Raw genomic sequence first — 22,688 nt, forward strand, 5'->3', positions numbered from 1 at the left:
GGATTACCTAAAAAATGGAAATTCCTGCAGGAGATGGAAAGCTTCAAACCTTCATCACGTTTTGGTGTTTAAAATTTTACTGCTTACCGTATTGTTGACATTGCACACGAAAAGAGACCCTCGCCTCTTCCATACAAAGTAGCAGGCCAAGTGAATTTCACAGAATGACTTGGTTTTTGCAAGTTTTATGATTAAAATCTAAATCCAAGTCATCGCTGGAAACTATCCCAGCGAAAAAAAACTGCTAGAGTCATGACTTGCTGCGTGTTGCCTTTTCCGCTCAACCTTATCGTGAAGACTTCCATCATTGTCATGATTTTTCGTTCAAAGATATAAATTTTGCGTCGCTTTCAATATTTTGACAAAATTCCTTCAACAAGTTGTTTAGAATAGTGCCTTACACAAGCTGATTCCTTTTGGTAACGATAATCCCATTCCTTGTAAAGTTAAGGAAATCGTCATTAATCAATGATTGCCAACTAGGATGTCAATGACTGTGCTACAATATTATATAAATTTTGAAGCACATTTGATTTAGATCAAAAATTCTTTCAGTGGCTTCAAGAAGGCAACAATGGGCACATGCTGATTCCTTTTGGTGCTGAAATTCGTTAAATTGAATTTAATACAGAATATTTTATAGTGATGATCAATTTTCTTCGAAAATGATCAACGGCTTCACCTTATTGGTTTTCAATCTCCGGCCTGCTTCGATAGCGCGAAGAAAAATCACGCCCCCTTCCAGGTATTATCAGCCGGGGTAATAAAACATATTCATTTCCGGTTTTACTTTACCGCCTCGTTGCGTCGTTGCTATTGTGCTTTGGATGCAAATTGGCAAAAGCTGGGCGGAAGATTTGCATCCTGCACTTGACAAGCGCTAGTGGCATCGGGTAGCGGAAGTCTATTTGTGGTGATTAACTGCTGCAAGATGGAGTTTGCGAGAGAGTACAGCGTGTTTCCGATTTTCTGGAGTCTCTATTATCCAAAGTTTTTGAGACTTCGAAATCTGCTTGTTTATGAACATTTATTATTGACAGAGCCATTACCTGGGTCTAAAGCGCCCTTGGCGAAGCATTCATTCACGGAAAAAAAATCAATTCTCAAAATCGTGAATTAAATTCACGAATGCGAGAACCACGAAGGATTATATTCACGTTTATAGTGCAAATACGCCATACTCATGAATAAATTCCTTCGTGGTTCTCTCATTCGTGAATTTAATTCACGACTACGAGAATTGATTTTTTTTTCTGTGTTTGGCGCCCCTCTCAAATTTCAGATTTCATTTCCGACGTTTTAATTTTTTTCCTAGTTATGCCAATTTCGACCATTTTTATTTGACTTAAGAAGCCATTTTGTGTCATTGGTTCATCCATACAAGTCTTCATTAAATTTTGGCAGCTGTCCATACAACAATGGTACGTAAATATTCGAAAATCTGTAACTTTTGAAGGCATTTTCTGATCTTGATGAGGGAAATTCAGAAGTAACAGGAACACTTAAAAAATTCGATTTTTCAATAAAGTTTCTATTACATTTCTCAAAATCCGTAATTTTTGATGTTCCAGATTTTTAAATATGTTTAAGAGGACAAAAACCCGCAACTTTTGAGCCATAGAAAAGTAAAGTCAAAAATTTCGCCGCCGTGTAATAATTTAATAAAAAGAGATTTTTGGAATAAATTAAAATTTTACACATATTTTTTTTAGGACCTAATTTTTTATCTAAAATTGAAATTTCAATTGAAAAGTGCTTTATAGATTTTTTTTAATGAAGTGCCCCGTTTTTTAAATATATTGAACATTTCTGAACATTTCTTTTCGGTAGATTCCAGTAGATTTTTTTTCTCTCTTTAATTCCGCAACAAAACATTCTATTTATATCCTGTAGCGGACCCCAATCAGGAAACACAATTCCGGTTTGCTGTAAATGCTCATGTACTCCTATTAGAAATGTGGTTGTACTCATTTCTCTCCCCATAAATCCGGAAAAAGGTTTCCGCACTCAACCGTAACTCGTGGCCTACTGCCACCGCTGACTGCGTTCACCCATTTGTCAAAAACCCACGCACGGTGCGGCGTTCCGCCGAAAAGTACCTGATATAAAACATCAAAGCCTCTTCCCCTTCAAACCAACAGGTAGCCATCTCACCCCATTAAGTCCTTTCCGCGCACTCCCCGATAAATGCCCCCCCGGCACCCATTAGGAAAATTAGAATCACGTGTTATTATGATTACCTCCGGGAGGGCAACCGGCGACGGTTTTGGACTTTCCGCTTCTCGAGAAATAAAAAAATAAACAAAACACGTCCACAATTGCACAAACCCTCTTTACCCCACTGTGCCCCCTTCCCTAGGCCACTGAATGAAACGAGAGTTCTGTGACAGGTGGGGCGAGGTTCGGGAACAAAGCAAGCTGTTTGTTTACTTCCGTGTTTTCATTTCCAGATGGACGCCCACAATGGAGGCGACGCGTCGTGCGTCAATGAAGCGTTGCCTTATTTTTCCCGACAGGAAACTTGGAAGAGAGAGAGAGAGGGAAGGATCGTGAAGATAATAAATGGCCATATTTTGCTTGCGCGTGTGTACACTTCCATTTCCGGCCAAATCGTCCAAATGCTTCCCCTCGACACGACGGACACTTTAACGATTATGTAACTTGACAAAGCGGTGTAAGTAGGCGACGACGACGGTGGAGACGCACGATGACAGCACAAATACAGACGCGCAGTAAGCGAGGTGTTTGTTTTGCTCTCATCATGGCCTACCACACCATCCCATCGGGCAAAGGAAGTGTGTCTTTGTGTCGTGGGGACTGCTGGGACTGACTCACTAACTTTCTTCGTTTCATTTTTCCTCCGGAGAAAGTGGAAAATGCGATGGACAAAGTCGGTTGGGGGTGGGGAAAGGCAGCTGAAAATTGGGCATGATTTATCGCAGACGGGTCGTCGCGATGAGATAAATACTTGTTATTCGATGATGATGATGGTGATCACTCTCGGGCTGCTGCTCGTAACTTTCAAACTCGCTGGGGCCATAATTCACGCGGGAGAAGTACGTCTCTCGCACTCGCCGGGGTTTTGGAGCACAAATTTGAGCCGAGACGAGACACATCGTTTAGGGATCTTAATTGGGTTCTTTTCGGGGTGTCCTTTGGGGGCGTTTTAAGGGGGTGAGTTTTTAACACTACTTGATGGTGGGGCGTTATCAGCAATTATTGACATTGGAAGGAGTTTGAAACTTGGCAAAGAAAAGAGTTATGAATTCACGAAATAAACTATAAAACAAATTGTGATACCGTTAACAAGTGTGACTTTGACAGGTTTTCAATTTATTTTTTTAAATACTCAAACGGTAATGAATTTTCAAGATTTTTTTTTCTTCAAAGCATGGCGCAGGCCACACAATGTCCAAAGTTTCGTTAGAAATTGTTATTTGTAAAACTGGGGAGACTATGTCACTACTCTAGTAACATTTAAGGTTTTAGGTGTTAGCAGAATCTATAAAAAGTTTAGTTTAAGTAAATAATAAGTTCTAAGTTTCATCAAAGTTCATTTGGGTCAATTTGATTTTTTCATTAAAATATCAATGTTTGTTGCCATATTGGTATGGTAAGTTGCCAAAAAATACCATGTTCATTTAGACTAAGGCTACCAATTGTACGGATTTTTTCCTTACCATACGGATTTTCGACCCTCATCGCGGATTTTTAACAGGCCAAAATTGTTGAAGCGAATTTCACGCATAATACGGATTTTTAGACATTTTAATTTAACTGTGAGTTTGATTTAAAAAGGGAGAAATTTCCGGGTTTTTCTCAATTCAAACTTGTTTTTTTTTTCTTTCATATGTTAATAGGACCTTTAAAAAAAACACTCTAGAATTGTTCTTTTAGACATTCCTTACTAATTATATTTATCCATTAAAAGATCCAAAGGCTTTCTACAACTTTGAAACTCTTAGAACATTTAAATTAACAAATATAGAAATTTTTTAAGGTCCTATAAACTGTTGTGTTTCACATGTTATAGGACCTTTTGAATAAAAAAAACTCTGGAAAAGTGTTCGTGAAAATACTGAAAACGATATTATTCGTACAAGCAAACTTGACATTTCGTAAACTTTTAAACGTTTTACAAAAAAACGAGGACCGTAATGATTTGATTCAAATCACGGTTTATTTTATAAATACTTTTAAGCGTGCAAATCATAAGCATTCTGATAGCATTTTGTGAAATTTGTTTGCTGTAAAAACGACACAGTTTTATATTTGTAATTTGCAATTTTATTTAATTTAATTTATCTAAATAATTCCTTGACAGTTTTTGTTATACAGCAGTTGTTCGGTAAAAAGCAGACAAACGTCAAAAAATCAAAACAAACCAAAATGACCGAGGGGTTAATGGATGCAAAAATCATATTCTTTAATTGTAATTTCAAGTTACAATTAAAGAAATATGAAAAGTAAGCATTGTACATAAATTTGAAATATTTCATCTGGAAAATATTATGCATCGGTGGTCCCCTTGTTATTTTTTGTTCAACGAGCAACATTCGGTGACTTGTCTACGTTCTCAGCCCAGTTACCGAACAACTACTGTACCATGGTGTCATATCGGCAAAGTGTACTGATTTTTGCTCAGCAAGAGTTGGTAGCCTTAATTTAGACACTTGTTCTGTGGAAAAAAGCCTGTTAATCAGAAGAAATATTTAAATTCTTTTTCAAAAATCGTAATTGAGAAAATTATTCTAGTTAAAATTATCCAAAGAATCTTTTTTTCCGAGTCGAACTTATCTTCAATGGGAAAACCCTGACACTTTGAGAGTTTATTTTTTAATTCATTAAAAGTTCTTCAAGCACTTTTCTACGCATGTTATAGAAAATGTTTCAACATTGTCATGGTCCACTTTTGGTGAAATGTTTTTAATTAAAAAAAAACTCATCTTAACAGGCTACGAAATTTCTAACTTTTGACAGTTACGAGAAGGAGCTTTGGCGTCTTCGCCAAGTTGTAGGACAACCAAATTCCAGAAACTTTGTCGCAGGCGCCAAAGCCCTATCTTTGCGTTAAATACCAGTTTTGGGACATTTTTTACATTTTTTTTAATCATTTAGCTAGTTTTCTAGCATATGTCTTTTACCTACAAAATGTCTGGTGAATCATTCGTCCGAAGGTTTACAACTAGGTTTGTTTCAAGCATTTTTAAATTATTTATTTTTGATTACTATTTATTTGCTTTTAGGACACTGTAGGCATATAAACCATTTTCGCGATTTTTTCAGACATATGTATAATACTCCCAAGGCTCCAAAAAAGTTGGAACGGTAACTTCAACTTGCTGGTTCTCAGGCATAACCCAACCAATCAAGACAAATCCTTTCCACAGTGATATATTAGGATGACTAGATGATCCTAGAATTTATCAGAACTTAATTCGATCAAATCTGTATTTTTTTCGATCAAAAACATCGTTCCATTTTTTTTTGTGTAAAAACAAATTAGTTAAAAAATTCCGCGGAGGCAGAACGATGTTTTTGGTCGCAATAATTACAGATTTGTTCAAATCAAGTTCTGCAAAATTTTAGGATCATCTGGACATTCTTAAAAATCACTGGAAACAAAAATCGTCCCGATTGGTTGAGTAATGCCCGAGAACCAGCGAGTTGAAGTTACCGTTCCAACTTTTTTGGGAGGCTTGGGTAAGTTGGACATGCGTTGGGCGTTCTAGTGTTAAATGAAAATAATAGTAAAGGGGGTAAAGTTTGTCAAAATCGCGTTTTTGTGATAAAAAGATTATTAAAAAATAGATATTTTTCCGTGTTTCAATTTCCCGAAAAGTCCATAATCATTTTCCTACCTGTAGATATTTGTTTCTTATGGATATGAATATTGCACAGTATAGTGTTAGATAAAATTAATATTTAATATTTGTGTATTCTCAGCTGAACGTCCAAATTGAAAAAAAATGCTATACTCACGCCAAATTGCAAAAAAAAAAAATATTCTCGCTAGAAAAATAATTTCGTTGTGCCATCTTTCAAGGAGCAACACGAATTTCGTTTATAATTTTCTGGTGACAACTTTGTTATTGTATGTTCAACTCATAAAGTACGTGACCACCGACGCGTAAAATTTGCCCAAACAAACGTGCTTTACTCAAACACGCCTTTAAGAAAGACGAACGTTGCTGCTTCAGCCAACTTGGCAACTTTGGCAAGACTTTCCAGAATCGAGCGCACACACACACATTTATTCACAAACACATACTGCTCCCATGTCATTGTTATTCTACGACCCACTCTGCATTTTCAACGACAGGTTCTTCACTGCAGTCAAGAAATTTATGCTGGAAAACGCAGACTGGAAAAATCGCGTATCAACACAGCACACACACACACACCCATCCAAGCATGCTACGACTCTGCTCCGCCGTATACTGTGTTACTAGGAATCATAATATTTGCATCGCCGTCGACCCGGCCAGGGCTCGTAAATTACCAAGTAGGCCGAAAATTTACATCAAATCAATACACCCAGCACACTACGACCATGCCGGAGCGCGCGGGCGAGTTTTTGGAAAATGGTGCCAATCTTGACAGCGCACAGACACTAAAACGGGGACGCACCATAACTCAAAATGGCCCTTGGCTGGAAAACCGGGGGACGTCGTTGACATTTGCGAACTTTTGGCCCGGTTCTTGCGGGGAGGTTGGTTGGGGGAGCTCGTTTGCCAACACACACATTCCGCAAACAAAATGGCGCCCGGGAAGAGCGCTCCCCACTTGTCGTAAAGAAAATTGATTAACTATAAACACGTTTAACGGGCCAGGCCGAGCCCACTTGGCAATGTGTCCATTTGTCCCGCGGGACCGAGCGAGCGATTCGATTGCGTGTGATTTCGACGGAAGTTGGCCTGATGGCAACGACCGACATTTGCTGGGAATGTGTTATTTTGGTCTAGTAGGCCTTTCCTGCAAACGCGAGTCATGGCTTGCTACCGTTGTTCCCGGAAACGGGGTTGTGGTCTTTCAAGCAGCAGTACACGCAGATAACGTTTCCAGCATAAAGTCGACTTTTAATTGCTGTCAAGGGTGGATAAACGCTCCGTGTGCGGGTAAAAAGGGGAAACCAGACCATTAATTCGTTCAACACGCTGAGCATAATTGCGACAATCTAATTTGCAGACAATTTTGTGGAAGCGCACGATACTTCAACAACCCACCCCACTCCCAAAAAGGAGACGCCCAGTAAATTATCCCACCCTTCAGGGAATTCCCGCTGTTGATTGAAAACGATCCGCAATAAAAACACTTTTCAAAATTGATAAATTGCGCGCGGTTCAACAAAAGCAACCGGCGGCGGTGAAATTGAGCAGGCTTACAGGCAGGCAGGCAGCATCGATTTCCGCCCTTGATGATATCCAAGTAGCCATGGCAGGCGGCGGCTAGAACCGCAAAAGTAGGCCAACTTGGTCGCTTCCGGCAGCGCCATCGCACGGGGATGGTACCTTTCTTCTTTGCAAATGGGATCGTAGCAGGCGTCTTTTTCGTCTTTTTTTCAATTACTTGCCCTTTTTCGGAACGGGATGAAAGCGATGTTCTGATAAGACGATATCGTTTGCCGCTAAGATGGATTGAGTTTTCTCCAGTTTTCTTTGCATTTTTTTTTGCTTCATCCTTTCTAAGACTGCCGGAGTACTTTGTTGGAATTTCAATAAAAAAAACTGTTGGCAGTTGGTTTGTTGAATTGCGCTTTATTGCCCCGGTGGATGCTATTTGTCATGCAATTTTACGTGGCAGTGGTAAGGTGATTTGAGAAGAAAGAAAATGGGCAATATATTAGGTTTTACGATTCTACGATGTGAAAATATAGACTATGAAAGGTTTTGTATATTTAACAAAAAAGCTCAGTTCCATCTTTAAAAATATAAGAGAGCGATTCTTAAGGGTTTCGCAAAGCGACTTATCTTCTTTTTATATTTGAATGGAACATTGTTGGCATGGTTGAAATGGCTTGGGAATATTCGAAAATCTGTGGCTTGTGAAAGAATTTTCTGATCGATTGATACCTTCATCAAAATTGTGTGTTACGAATATGACGTTTTTTTTTTTATTTATGATTTATTTGAGAAAAAAATATTTGTATTGGAAAACATCAAACATATGGTCATAGAATTGTAATATAATTTTGAGATGTGAAAATAATAACAGTTTTTGTTATTTACACTTCAAAAATTCTCAATAAATAAATCAATTCCCTTAGAGAATATAACAAACTTAAAAAAAAAACAACTTTCAAAAGTTAATTTTATCAGATTATTTTAAGCTTAAGGACCCCATTTCATGACCAAAATAATGACCCCGACAAAATTGGACAAAATTATAGCAAAGATCTAAACATATTTAACAAAAGAAAAAATAATAACAGATTGTGTTATGGACACTTAAAAACTATTCCATTTGTGCGATTTATGATAATTTTATTTCTATGTCAGAATACCAAATGAATAACAAATCTTGTTATTAGGAGAGTTTTTGAAATGTATAACATTTCCTCTTATTAGCGTGTTATTAATCATTTTAAGTATAATATCACTTCAATACAAAATCTTGTTATTTTATCATAAACTGTAATTATTTTTTCTTCTTGAAGTTGAAGTTCAGGATATAATAATAACACTTTTTGTTATTTTAACGGGATTTGTTATTGAAATATTATTAATTTTGTTATTACCGTATGACCGGGATAAAATTTCACTTATGTGGTAATAAATTCAGACAAGTTTGCCAGATCATGTAACCTAATTGGAAAGTACTTTCAGTTACCAATCCAACGATGTAGAAAATGATGATATCTGAATCGATTTCTGGCCATTTGCCTAACATCCGGATATATGTGAAAACATGTTTATGTAGAACTACTTTTTGGAAGTTCAAACAGTTCAATAGTGATGTATGGAAGCTGAACCGAGGAACTGGTTTGATTAAAATTGGTTCAGTCAGTGTTCAGAAAACTTTTGATTCTGAAGCGCCTATACATAAAGATGTTTTTACAGATAGTTTATTTTGCAAGCAGCCTCAGTGAGGAAAGCAAAAATGTAGGATTTTTAGAGTCCAATACATTTTGCTCTATACGCGTGGTGCTTTGATAAAAACGTATTAGACCCGTACTGTTTTGCCAAATTTGAACCCAATTGGAGGACACTGAATAAAGGTAATTTTATCAGACCATATTTTGTGAAAATGTAATAAAACTTACCACATAGAATCCCTTCCAGATTTTTACCAAATAACTACCACTTAAAGGTGCACCTAAATGAACAAATACTTATTCTTAGCATCTCTCCAAAACTAGCAATAAACCCCAATTTCACGCACCCTCATAGCCACCAACCATTCCAAACCTACCCAAACTGGAATCCGCAATCGGTCCCAGCTTATCGCAACGTTGAATTTCTCTCTTAGTATGGTCGTGTGAGTGTGTTTGCACAGAGACCTCCCCATTCCCTAAGGTAAACCCCAAAGGCCTGAAAATTTAATGATTGAAAAAAGACAGCCCGTCCGTTTTGGCCAGCTCCTTGAGGGAGCGGGAGTGAGGCGAGTTGGTCTCTGTCAAAGATTAAATCTAGTGGGTGGTCTTTGGGGACGAAAGAGCAAGACAAAGCGAATATGACGACGAAGAAGCTCCCCGAGGAATTTGTTTCGCCACAAGAAGTGATAATAAAACGGAGATTCTGACATGCAACAAATACCTAGCAGGCTGTGGGTTGGGTGGAGTTGGAGTTGGAGTTGGGTGTGGGCAAAAGGACGCATGGCCTACTCTACTCTCCTCGCTGTGTGGTTACGTGATCGATGAAAGAAGTTTTTGGCTCTTGGTTTGCTTGGATGAGGAAAGGGGGCTGGGAGGAGGTCGTTTCGAGTGGCTATTTTTGGCGATTTTCGTCGGTACTCACTTGATAAACATGTCAATCCCGGTGGTCTCCATCGCTCGGCTGATGCCCTTCCACGAGGCCACCATCGTGTACTTCTGTTTGGCAGTGAGCGGTAACCGGCTGTCCGTTGGAGGTGGTCCGCAGGCGTCCAGACTTGGGACATTGTTACCTTTGGAGCCACCCCCATTACTACTGGCTAATTTCGTTAGCTCACAACCCATGGTGTCGACGCTGCTCCTTCTTCACCTGCTACTGCTCCTTGTTTGCTTGTTTTTCTTGTTTGTGCTCGGCTGTTTGTGTTTGCTTTTCTTCCCACCTTTCTTCTTCTGCCGATATAATCGATTAGTTTCACCTCGTCGTCGTCGTCTGCACTTCCTCAACCCTTGAATTCCATCACAAACTACCTTCCTTGTGGTAACATCTCTGCCACTTGCTCTGCTTGCTTGCTTTCGGATGAAGCGGATCCAAGGACCAAGGGTAACGCTTTTTCCCCGGTCCAAGGCCTCACCGAGCTCACTAATTAAAGCACCTCACTTTAGAACTCGCTGCTGCACACTTGCCGTAATTGGAAATAACACTTTACATACACACACATTCGCCGTCGCAGTAGGCGCTATCCACCAGGCAGTCAGCAACAACGACCTCACCGAAAACAAACAGCCCCCACAGTAGTCGTCGTCGTAGTAGGCTTCTCCGATTGGCGCGTGAGCAGCTGATTGTCTCACTGCTCGTCCTCATCGAGCTCACCGCTCACTTGGATCCTCTTCCTCTCACGCGTGTGTGCACTGCTTTTTCCTGCTTCGCGTTTTCTGGATTTGCTGGGAAAACCCGGGACCAAACGGCTGTTGGTTTTCCCCGTGCACTTTTCTTGATCCACTCTCCCTCGCACTTCCTCGCTCTCACTCACTCACTCTCTTCTTCGTCGTGAAAAAGCTTGAGCCAGCCAGCTGGTGCGTTTTGCGTTGGTGTGGGACTCTTTAAAAATTGATTAACTGCCACCGCCGCTGTGTTGTCAGTTCAGTTCAGCCTGCCTGAAACTATGAATGAAAATCCCTCAGCCAAGACCAAACAACCAGCAGCACTCATGGGATACATTCTTCGGCGCTCATTCTCAGATTTTTTTCGGGGATTTCAGGTGAGATGAGTGCGTGTGTGTGTGTGTGTCGATTAAAGTCTCGTCGGCTGTGGTTCACCCGGAATCGGAGTAGGCCCTGCTGGTTGGTTTGGAGGTGGTTTGTGCCGCCGCGGTTTGTTGGCTTAGTGTGCCATGATCGGTGTGTGTGGAAAAATGGGGGAAAATTCTTCAGATTTATGGCAGTCAAGTTTCTCAAGCACTAGATTTATAGAGCTTTTACGCAAGAGTGGGATTTTCAACATTCGATGCTAGAAAATCGTCTAGAAAACCGTGCAGAAAAATAAATTCAAGGAATCCTGAAATTATTTAACATATTTTTATTTTGTTATTTTAACTGTGTTTAGTTGGAGATGAAGTCAGAGTCGCTAAATTCTTACTTATTTTTACAAATATTTCAGAGAGTTTTAGTTTTTGCATGTTTTAACATTATTTTTTTCGAGTAACATGAATCATACCAATGTTCACAATATTCTGCTTTCCGATTATTTAGATTTATAAAGTCTAAATATCGTTGACCAATTGGTGAAAAAAAATCCTCAAGAAATAAATAATTTGGTTCTGAGACACGAAACTTTATACATTAAAGGACAACAAAATCAAACTTATCATTTTTGTTCAATGATACTGAATTTAAAATCAAAATGAAAAAAAAAAAACAAAAATGATCGAAAATGACCAAAATGACGAAATGAAAAAAACGACAAAAAAAGAAAAAAATGATCAAAATGACAAAAATTACCAAAATGACAAAAATCTTCAAAATTACCAAAACGTACAAAATTACCAAAACGTCCAAAATTACCAAATTTACCAAAATTACAAAAATTCCAAATCACCAAAATTATCAAAAAAAAAAAAAATGAATAAAATGAAAAAAAAAATCAAAAATGATCGAAAATGACCAAAATGACAATATGAACAAAATGACAAAAAATAAAAAAAAATATAATCAAAATGACAAAAATTACTAAAATGACAAAAATCATAAAAATTACCAAAACGTCCAAAATTATCAAATTTACCAAAATAACCAAAATGACAAAACTAACCAAGACGACAAAAATGATCTAAATCACCAAATCGTCCAAAATGACCACATCGACACAAAAATAACCAATATACCCAACATAGCAAAAATGACACAAATCTGTTTTTTTAAAAGTCCAATAAACCAAATTTCCAGTTATTGCTTTTAGGGTGTTTTTAATAACCCTGCTTCGAGGCGGATTCAAAAACACCCAAAAAGCGAAAACTAGAAATTTGGTTTATTGGACCTTTAAAAAAAACTCGAAAAATGACAAAAAACCAAAATTACAGCAATGAAAAAAAACTGACGAAAAATGGCAAATGACCAAAATGACCATAATGACCAGATTTCAAAAAAAAATGATAAAATTGATAAAATTAATCAAATTTATCAAATTGATAAAATAGATAAAATTGATATGATAGATAAAATTGATAAAATTGATAAAATTGATAAAATTGATAAAATTGATAAAATTGATAAAATTGATAAAATTGATAAAATTGATAAAATTGATAAAATTGATAAAATTGATAAAATTGATAAAATTGATAAAATTGATAAAATTGATAAAATTGATAAAATTGATAAAATTGATAAAATTGATAAAATTGATAAAATTGATAAAATTGATAAAATTGATAAAATTGATAAAATTGATAAAATTGATAAAATTGATAAAATTGATAAAATTGATAAAATTGATAAAATTGATAAAATTGATAAAATTGATAAAATTGATAAAATTGATAAAATTGATAAAATTAATAAAATTTATAAAATTGATAAAATTTATAAAATTTACAAAATTGATAAAATTGATAAAATTGATGAAATTGATTAAATTGATAAAAATTATAAAAATGATAAAAATGATAAAATTGATAAAATCGATAAAAATGATAAAAATGATAAAAATGATAAAAATGATAAAAATGATAAAAATGATAAAAATGATAAAAATGATAAAAATGATAAAAATGATAAAAATGATAAAAATGATAAAAATGATAAAAATGATAAAAATGATAAAAATGATAAAAATGATAAAAATGATAAAAATGATAAAAATGATAAAAATGATAAAAATGATAAAAATGATAAAAATGATAAAAATGATAAAAATGATAAAAATGATAAAAATGATAAAAATGATAAAAATGATAAAAATGATAAAAACGATAAAAATGATAAAAAATGATAAAAATGATAAAAATGATGAAAATGATAAAAATGATAAAAATGTTAAAAATGATAAAAATGATACAAATGATAAAAATGATCAAAAGGATAAAAATGATAAAAATGATAAAAATGATAAAAATGATAAAAATGATAAAAATGATAAAAATGATAAAAATGATAAAATGATAAAAATGATAAAAATGATAAAAATGATAAAAATGATCAAAAGGATAAAAATGATAAAAATGATAAAAATGATAAAATTGATAAAAATGATAAAAAAAATTGAAAATGTGAAAAAATATAAAAATGATAAAAAATATAAAAATGATAAAAATGATAAAAATGATAAATGATAAATGATAAAAAAATTAAAAATTACAGAAATGACAAAATTGATTTAATTTTTCTAAAATTAAACTTCGTAAAAATAGTATTTTTTTGAATCTTGTGAAGAAATGTTGTAATATTTTAAAAAGTTTTTTTTAAAGATTTTTATACGAAACCATTAAACTCTCTGCTAAAAAAATTACATTGAATTCATTCATTTTGTTGTTAAAATAAATCGTTACATCTAGATAAACACGGAGAAAAAAGAGTTCCGAAAATCGTGAACAAGCGTTCATGAAAATGGGAACCACGAACAAAGTGTTCAAATTTCATGGTACGTTTTTCAAAAACGTACCATAAGATTTGAACACTTTGTTCGTGGTTCCCAATTTCATGAACACTTGTTCACGATTTTGGGAATTCTTTTTTCTCCGTGAATAAGGCATGTATTTGAAACTTGTTCAAATTTATGCAAATCAAGATGTTAAAATTTTGTAAACTTTATCGGTGTGAAATTAGAAGGTTTTATATTACCTTTTTTATGATGATGATATTAGCTCAATTCACAACAATTTACATTTCACCGGAATATTCGAAAAAAGATAGTCTTACTAACTCTCAGAGTTCAACGGCTCTATTCGACTAATGTTCGCAGGACTAGGGCATGGTGTCGATTTCTGGAAAAGTCAGGGAAAACCTGGAATTGTCAGGGAATTTTATTTGACCTGGAAAAGTCAGGGAAAGTCAGGGAATTTTAAGCTGGGTCAGGGAATTTCGATGATCTTAAAAATATTACTACAAAATTTCATTTCTTTTTGAAAATTCGCCCTTGATGATTTATTTGAATGTATTCCCGGCCAAAATTTGCCACATTGCGTGTAGGCCAGATCCTTGCGCATCTTTTGGTATATGTAACATTGAAGTTTGGAGCATCCTGGAGCTCGGTACAGACCTTCAAAGTTTGGCAATTTTTCGAAAAATCGTCCCCGGCTAAAAAGATATGCGTCGCACCTCGCGACGCCCAAGACGCCATTTGATTTTTCTGGGACCAATTTTTCGAAAAAAATGCTAAACTTTGAAGGTCAATGTTACATATACCAAAAGATGCGCAAGGATCTGGCTTACACGCCAGTGATGTTGAAAATAAACACTTTAGTGGTCAAAATGCCTCAAAAAGTGACATATTTGAAAAAAATCTTGTTTTATGGGTTAAATCCCATTTAAAATTGAAGGGCGGAGCGCCAGCTCCTGTTACGTCCAATCAAGCTCATATTTGGGATTTGGGCTCAGTATGCCCACCGGAACAAACCCCTGAATGCCCGCCAAAAAGTCATTTTTGTTAAACTCTAATAAAGATTCTAAATTTTGAAAATTCTGAATTTCTGATATTTTGGAATTGTTGATTTCTTATTTTTTCAAATTCTTAAATTCTTAAATTCTTAAATTCTTAAATTTTTAAATTCTTAAATTCTTAAATTCTTAAATTCTTAAATTCTTAAATTCTTAAATTCTTAAATTCTTAAATTCTTAAATTCTTAAATTCTTAAATTCTTAAATTCTTAAATTCTTAAATTCTTAAATTCTTAAATTCTTAAATTCTTAAATTCTTAAATTCTTAAATTCTTAAATTCTTAAATTCTTAAATTCTTAAATTATTAAATTCTTAAATTCTTAAATTCTTAAATTCTTAAATTCTTAAATTCTTAAATTCTTAAATTCTTAAATTCTTAAATTCTTAAATTCTTAAATTCTTAAATTCTTAAATTCTTAAATTCTTAAATTCTTAAATTCTTAAATTCTTAAATTCTTAAATTCTTAAATTCTTAAATTCTTAAATTCTTAAATTCTTAAATTCTTAAATTCTTAAATTCTTAAATTCTTAAATTCTTAAATTCTTAAATTCTTAAATTCTTAAATTCTTAAATTCTTAAATTCTTAAATTCTTGAATGCTGCCATTCTTGTTACCATCTTAGAAAACTTGATAAAATTTGAAGTATTTTTGGAGTTATTTTTTCGGTTAGAGAAATTTTGAGAAGAAGATGTAGGAAAATTTGCTTCGATTTTTCTAAGTGACGCTTTGGTAAGATCATCGAGTATGAACTGTATCTTAAATTTAAAATCTCAAGATCGAGGATTTATTAGGATATTTATTACAATTTTGAAATTTTATTATTTTTCTTTATTTTTTGATTCAGTTTTTAGATCTTAATTTCTAAATGTTGAAATTTTTTATTTTATTTTTTGCCCAAATGTTTGTTTTGCCTTTCCCTCTAGTTATATTTTGGTATTTTCAGCGTTTCTTGATTCTGCCTTCTGAGATTACAAAATTGAATTTATTATGAAACTCTTTTGTATGTTTGTCGCAAAATTATTTTTCTTAAAATGACGAGGATTTTGCGCGGATTGGGGTGGCGCGGATTTTTTTTTCGCTTTCTCCGTAACAACCCTGAATGGAGGAATTTGAGAGTTCAAGAATTTTTTTTTTTTTATTAAACGTACTGGCCTTTTGTTTCCATAATTTGGCCAAGTTTTGAAATTCAAAATTTTACAAAAAAAAATTAGTTTAGCGTAGTCCTACGTCAACCAGTTGGCTCCCATAGTCTTCGTTTCGGTGTTGGTTGTTTCGACGATTCAATTTGCTGTCTATTGTCGTTGCGGTGGTCATTATCATGTGTAGCTAGTAGGTTGTCGTCGTCGTCGTCGTCACAGCACGATCTTTTTTCTTCGGGAGCGTTCTTTTCTTCCAACTGCCTCTTGGGTTTGCCTTTCTTCACAACAGTAGTAAATACGTCCTTGCCATTGTCCTCGTGAGTATGAGGAACAATGACTTGGGATTTTGCTGTTGCTGGATCGGCTGGAGGCAAAACAGGGGCAGGAGGCGTTTGTTTTGGTTTTCTGGACGAGTTTTTTTTGGCTGCCTCTGAGCAGCTTTTGGCCACGTGGCGTTGAGAACCGCAGCGTCGGCAGGTGAGAATCTGCCCCGTGTGTGTGGCTAGACTGCTAAGTCCGCAGATAGTTACAAACGACGGGACGGGCTTGGTGAGCTTCATTTTAATCACCCGCACACCATTGGGCAGGCCGGCGAAAATGTCTCTCCACACCTCGTTCCGTATCGTCAGCACCTCGCCGTATTGCAGCATGGCTTCGGCGATCTGCATGTTGGACATGTCCGGCGGGAGATCGTGGATCCGAACGTCGACGGTGTCATCGTCGACGTATATCGGAATCGCGATCTTCTTCGTCGGGCTGATCCGGAAGGCGTGCTTGAGATGATGCTCCGCTGCTGTTTTGACGGCGGCTGCTGGGTCCGCCATCTCAATCAGCACGCAATGGCGAATGTTGTGCAGCTGGATGCTTCGAAGGTCGGTGGGATTTAATCCCATACTTCTTTCCACAAACCACTGCACTGCGTTCAGCTTGGGGCGTTCGGGGAGGACGCTGAAGTCCACGACCAGCGTTTTTTTGCGGACAGAACTCATGGTAGAGCCTGCCACAAAGCGATTGTTTGGAGCACAATAGCGAAGTTTCGATCGCAGAGCACAAAGCACGTCTAGTGCACACGCGAGTACAGAGCCGACTAAGAGTTCAAGAATTTATAAATTATGGTCTCTTCGGAAAGTTGTTTCAACTTAAATTAAGATCCAGCATCTGAGATTTCATAGGGATTGAACAACTACATTTTACATATTTTTCCTAAACAACATTCAAGGGCATACAAGGAGGAGTTCCCGTGGTCAGATCGAGCTTAAATTTGTAATCTATTCCAAAACACCCAAATGTCTAAGTTTGATAAATAATGACTTTTTGAAAAGCTCGAGCTTTTATTTGTTTTTATTTTAAATAAATGTATTGATCGTATGAATGATCGTCTGTAGGCTCTGGTCAAGGCAGAAAACTTTTTTTTTTAATTTTATAGCAAAAATTTTATTTTGTATAATTATCTAAGAAGATGTTATCTTCAAATAACCAGAAAACCGTTTACTTTAAATACAAACATTGTTGAAAAAGACCTAGATCTTTTTTTAAAACCGTAAACATGTACTTGTTTTTCAGATTTTTTAATCTTTCTCAAGGTTCTGCAAAATAACATATTTATTTCGAGTTTTTGTCTCCAAAACCATTAGTTTTTTTTTTAATAGAAACACAATCAAAAATAGCATCGGCCTAATTCGTTTAAAAATTCGGCAAAAGGCAACAATTTTAAAATTAAACATAACTTCTTACTTTAATTAAAATTTTCAATTGATTTTTTTTAACTTTAAATTTCCTTTGGGAAATGAAGTAAAATCAACTAATCGCAATTTGAAATTGCAACAATTATTAATTATTTCTAGAGTTGTTTTTTAAAAAGGTCCTATAAGCTATTGTGTTTTCTATTTTTATAAGACCTATTAAAAAAACTCTAGATTTTTGGTAAAGGGCAACATTTAAAATGACATCACCAAATAATAAAACATAGGACATTTTTATGGTTGCTCATTTTGGATCTTCGATAAGAAAAAAAAAAATGACAAAATAAAAAAAAAAGTTTTTAAGTTTTTGCAGAATCCATCGTTAGAAAAAAAATAAAATAAAATAGTCATTGAAGTTTTCAAATATCATGAATTTTCAATATTCAAAAAGAAAAATGCATGAAACCATAAAAACGCTCCAAACATTATGTTAGTAAAACATAGAAAATAAAAAAAATGGTGGTCTGGAGAGGTCAGGGAAAAGTCAGGGAATTTTATTTTGGGATTTGGATCGACACCATGTAGGGGATTCCTATTGGCGTAAAGAATCATTTTTTTCAGAAAATTGTGTAACATTTTTCACTACGCAATTGTAGATCATTATAAAAGTTAATAATCTTCAACATTTTTCAAATTTATTTTAAAATGACCTTTTCCAATTTGGTCAAGCAGTTGAAAACTCGACGAAATTGATCAAACCTTCATCGTTTCCATGTATTTTTTGCCAAGCTATTTCGACAATTCGAGATCACAAACTCTAAAAAAACTCCCATAATCCAAACTCCACTCCCCCGATCCACCCCTCGATGAACCACCTCCACGGAGACTCCAACCAGGAAAAAACCGTAAATCACGCACACCCACACTCATCCCTCTCACGAGCCACAGCTCTTAAATCTTCTCTGGTCCGCTTTCCCGTGAGACCAGATTCCGACCGAACGAGGACAACTGATAAGACCGGACTCGAGTGCGACCCCGTGTCACGTTGTCGTCGTCGTCATCGTCGTTCCACCTGGGCACACTTTTGTCCAAGTAGTAGGCTTTGCGCGAGCCTTTTGTCTCCTCGTCGAAATCCACTCTCAATATCCTTGCTGCTGCTGCAGCAGCCTGCTTGGATGGATGCCTGCACGAATCCCTCCCCCCTATTGTGTCTGGTTCTGAGGTTTGGGTAGAATTTAAGCCAAGTTCGATGAAAAGGCAAGTGCGGGGAATCTCAACAGCCAGTACGTGAGATAAACAACGATTTCGACGGACGAAAACCCTTTTCCCCTTTTCCCTCGCAAGCTTTCTTCGATAGGTTCGCTCACTGTAGAGTTCAGCTCACTCTTATCAATACACCTCCTCCAGGGGGGGTTTTGTGTGTGTGTGCGTCCGACGATGATTATGTATACACACTCATAGATTGTGTTGAGCGCGCGTGATGCCTTTCGAAATTGATTTTTCCGAACTTAATTTCCCTCTGCACCTTCGTCACCCTTTTGCATAACGTTGAAAATTTCACTCGAAAATTCTTCGGATCCGGTTTTCGCGACACTATTCTGCCGCCAAGGGAGCGCAAATCGAACGGAAAAATATTGCAAGTGACCCCCCCGCACTCACACTCACTGCTCCAACTGTGAGTTTTCCACTCCAGTTTCCTTCACACCTCACACTCGCTGGCAATCGCAGTTGGCCAGTGCTGCGCTGCTGCTGCTACTCCGTACTCCGCGGTTGTCCCGATTCGCCCGAGTGTCTCCGCTGTGGCCGCGTTCGGCGTTCATCCGATACTAACTCGTCCTGACCGGTGGAGGATCGCAGTTGGCCACGAATCGGCACGGAACGCGCTCTCACTCTCTGTGCGCAAGCGCACCTGATCGCCCCCACTCACGAATCGCTCACTCACCGGGTGAACACCTGCCCGTCACCACGGACGGTTGGTTGGCCTGCTGCTGTGCGAAGAGAGAACGTAATAAACGTCCACAACCTGCTGTGTTATGAACCTACTAGTCGTCATCATCGTCATCATCAACAGGAAAAAAAAAATAACGTTGGGGGATCCGAGCAGGCGGATTGTGGGTGGTGGTTGGAAAAGCGTGCTCTTGAACCGCAAGAAGTTATGTCGCTCTGTTTGTAATCCAAGTTGGCGCGGTGCAGCGGCAGCTTCATCCATCAGTCATGGCATGCTGAGTGTGCGATGGAGACGCATGGTGGGAGGATTGAGCTGAACAGGTGGTCAAACTTTTGGACAGCAATATGTCTGGTGTTTTGTTTTGGCGTTGGGAAACTGAAAATATAAAAAGGGTAAACGTGGTCGTAAATTATTCGCTGAGGAATTGTGGAGATTTGGGGAAATTAATTGCTGTGTGAAAGATTTTTGGTGAGCGATGATGGGAATGTTTTATTTTTATTTCCGTTGGAGTTTAACAATTCCATCCATATGATCACAGCTCTTAAAATATCTCTTTTACATACCGTCATCAGGGGTGACATCGGCTCTTGGTGTGAGGTTGGGTCATACACATTTCTGTTTTTTTTTTATGACCCAATGTCACCGCTGATGACGGTACTTGTTAAGCTGTCTTAGTCTTTTAAAATGTGGAGGAAGGCGATTGTCCACGCTCCATACAAAAACGAATATTTTTGTATAGACATGTGGAACCGGTAACCATAACCAAATGAGCTAAAATTTTCAGACTAGACTCATACATACGACTTTTTTCTAATTCCAGTAATTATTCAGCAAACTTTCGGACAGAGATTAAAAAACATCCCAAAAGTTTTGTTTGATAAAGTTTTTTGAAATAGTTATATTTTTGCTACATATATGCACTGCCCATGTTCGCATAAATGTCCCATATGCATTTTCTGCATGTTGAGCAGTACTTTACATATAAGTAAAATAAACGTTCTTATTACATATTTCCAAAAATATTAAATGTTTTTTTTCCAAAAAATTTATTTGTTTTACTCATGTCCAAACGTGTGAAAATTTATCAATGAGATTTGTGAATGAAATATTTGTATATCAATTAGAATTAAAATATGGATAAATATTTAGTTTTATAAATTAAAAAAATAATAGATAAATAACACTTGAACATTTAAAATCTTGAGAAAGAGACTTTGATTTGATATCTTCGATAATATTGTTTTAAATGAATAATACAAAAAATAAAACAAAAACACAACACATTTTCTCTCGACACCATACAAACAATATATCAAAAGTGACAATTCATTTCGAATCATGACTTTAGGCCGTGGCAAACATTGTTTGTTTAAATATAAAAGTTTATTTTTTTTATAAAATTCCTATTTTTATAAAATTTAACAAATTGAAAAAAATAAACATTTTGGCGCTTCAAAAACAAAACATGTAATTTTTTTTGCAGCGTGTTCAGGGAGTCAGATTATAACGAGACAAAAAAATTCAACATGTTGAGTTGCATTATTTATTAATAAATTTACAAATCCCTTTTTACATAATTAGCAATAAATACCTTTTTTGTTACACACAGTAAAAAAATCATGGTTACATAACATCTGGGTATGAGTACATCTTTTATGTAAGAAAAAATGTAATTTTCCCTCTGAAAGTATGTAAACTAGCCAATATTCTGTTTCAGTCTTAATTGAGGTTTTACACCTTCCAAATAGACACAATATTTTACTTTGCTAGTTATAATTCAATTGAAAATGAAAAAAGGACAATAATTTAACCACATTCCATCCCAAAATTTCCCACAGCCTACTGTGCGAGGACGACTGTGACCACATTTGCATCCTCGATGGCATTCAGCATAACCAAAGAAAACCACTTTCCTTTCCCATCAGTCTCCGCTTCTTTCCTCACCCAAAAACCAGTAGCCTACTTGATCGCGAGCAGCAGCAGCTTTGTGTATACAGAAGAGCCACTGACTGGCTGTTTCTGCTCCTGCTCCTGGCTAGAGGCTGTTGGTTGTTGTGTGGGCGGCAACGAGTGCTCTCGTATGTATTGATTTTCAAGACGACCCTGCCACCACCACCCACAAAAAGGTTGAAGAGTGGCCCCTCCAGTGAGTGTTGATGATGAGTGCCAGGCTCTTGAGAGAACAGTGTGTACCAGCTGAGCTCATGAAACACAGGAAGTGCAACCACTGACGATGACGACGCCCAGTAAGAAAGACTCGAGCCGAAATGGCTCGAACCGCTCGCCAAACTCGAGCCGAATCTCGCTCGAATCGAGGCAAATTCGCCTCGAATTTGGCGTGTATTTGCCTCGAATTCGAGCTCTTTTGACACAAAAAATTCGCGCTACTCAAGCTAAGAAATATTTCACTCGCATCTCAGGAATTATTTCAAGTAGTTCAGAGTTCACACATAGATGTCGCTCTCAGATAAGCCGACCGATGCGACCCCTGGTGGTCGGTTATAGAATTATGGGTTTGTTTTTGTTTTGGTTTCTCAAGAAAAATAGGCTGATTTATTAAAAGGGCGAATTGACTTTTGAAAGCCAATACGCCCTTTTAATAAATCAGGCTATTAAAATAAATGGAAAGAAAATTACCAAACACGGTGAGTTTTATTAAAAAGTAAATTTATAAGGCATATTGATTTGGTATTCAATGTTTTGTTTTCTACGGGCTTTTTGGACGATTTCTTGGAATCTCGACGGGAACCGGAAGGAAGGAGGACGTAGACGGTTCAGTTTAACTTCTCGTCACGGGGCAGGCAGCGGGCGGCTTGACGTGCTCGCTTCGCATGGCGATCCACAGCGGACGTGCATGTTGACGAGTTCCACTCCATCGGTCTTGTCGGTAGGACATTTCCTTGCTACCGAAACCGGTTCCGGCAACTTTCCTACAACATTCTGGCTGTTTCGGGA

General features: G+C 36.4%; 2 protein-coding genes across 10 annotated transcripts in view; one reads left to right on the top strand and one right to left on the bottom strand.

Annotated features, from left to right (window-relative positions):
• LOC6037243 (probable cyclin-dependent serine/threonine-protein kinase DDB_G0292550) overlaps nucleotides 1–22,688 on the top strand; it is a 173,437-nt gene that overhangs the window by 96,368 nt on the left and 54,381 nt on the right. The gene's annotated exons all lie outside the window — the stretch shown is intronic.
• Nucleotides 1–22,688, bottom strand: part of LOC6037241 (neuroglobin) — a 128,824-nt gene that overhangs the window by 46,495 nt on the left and 59,641 nt on the right. The window contains exons 2-3 of one of the 9 annotated variants that reach the window (XM_038258251.1): nucleotides 19,829–20,108; nucleotides 9,957–10,972 (exon numbers count right to left, since the gene is read on the bottom strand). In XM_038258251.1, coding sequence (XP_038114179.1) covers nucleotides 9,957–10,156 — 200 coding nt within the window. In that variant the 5' untranslated portion in view covers nucleotides 10,157–10,972; nucleotides 19,829–20,108. The other 8 variants (XM_038258250.1, XM_038258249.1, XM_038258247.1 and 5 more) reach the window with 8 other exon arrangements.

The sequence above is a fragment of the Culex quinquefasciatus genome, chromosome 2 (genome assembly GCF_015732765.1).
Source record: "Culex quinquefasciatus strain JHB chromosome 2, VPISU_Cqui_1.0_pri_paternal, whole genome shotgun sequence".
Classification (NCBI taxonomy): domain Eukaryota; kingdom Metazoa; phylum Arthropoda; class Insecta; order Diptera; family Culicidae; genus Culex; species Culex quinquefasciatus.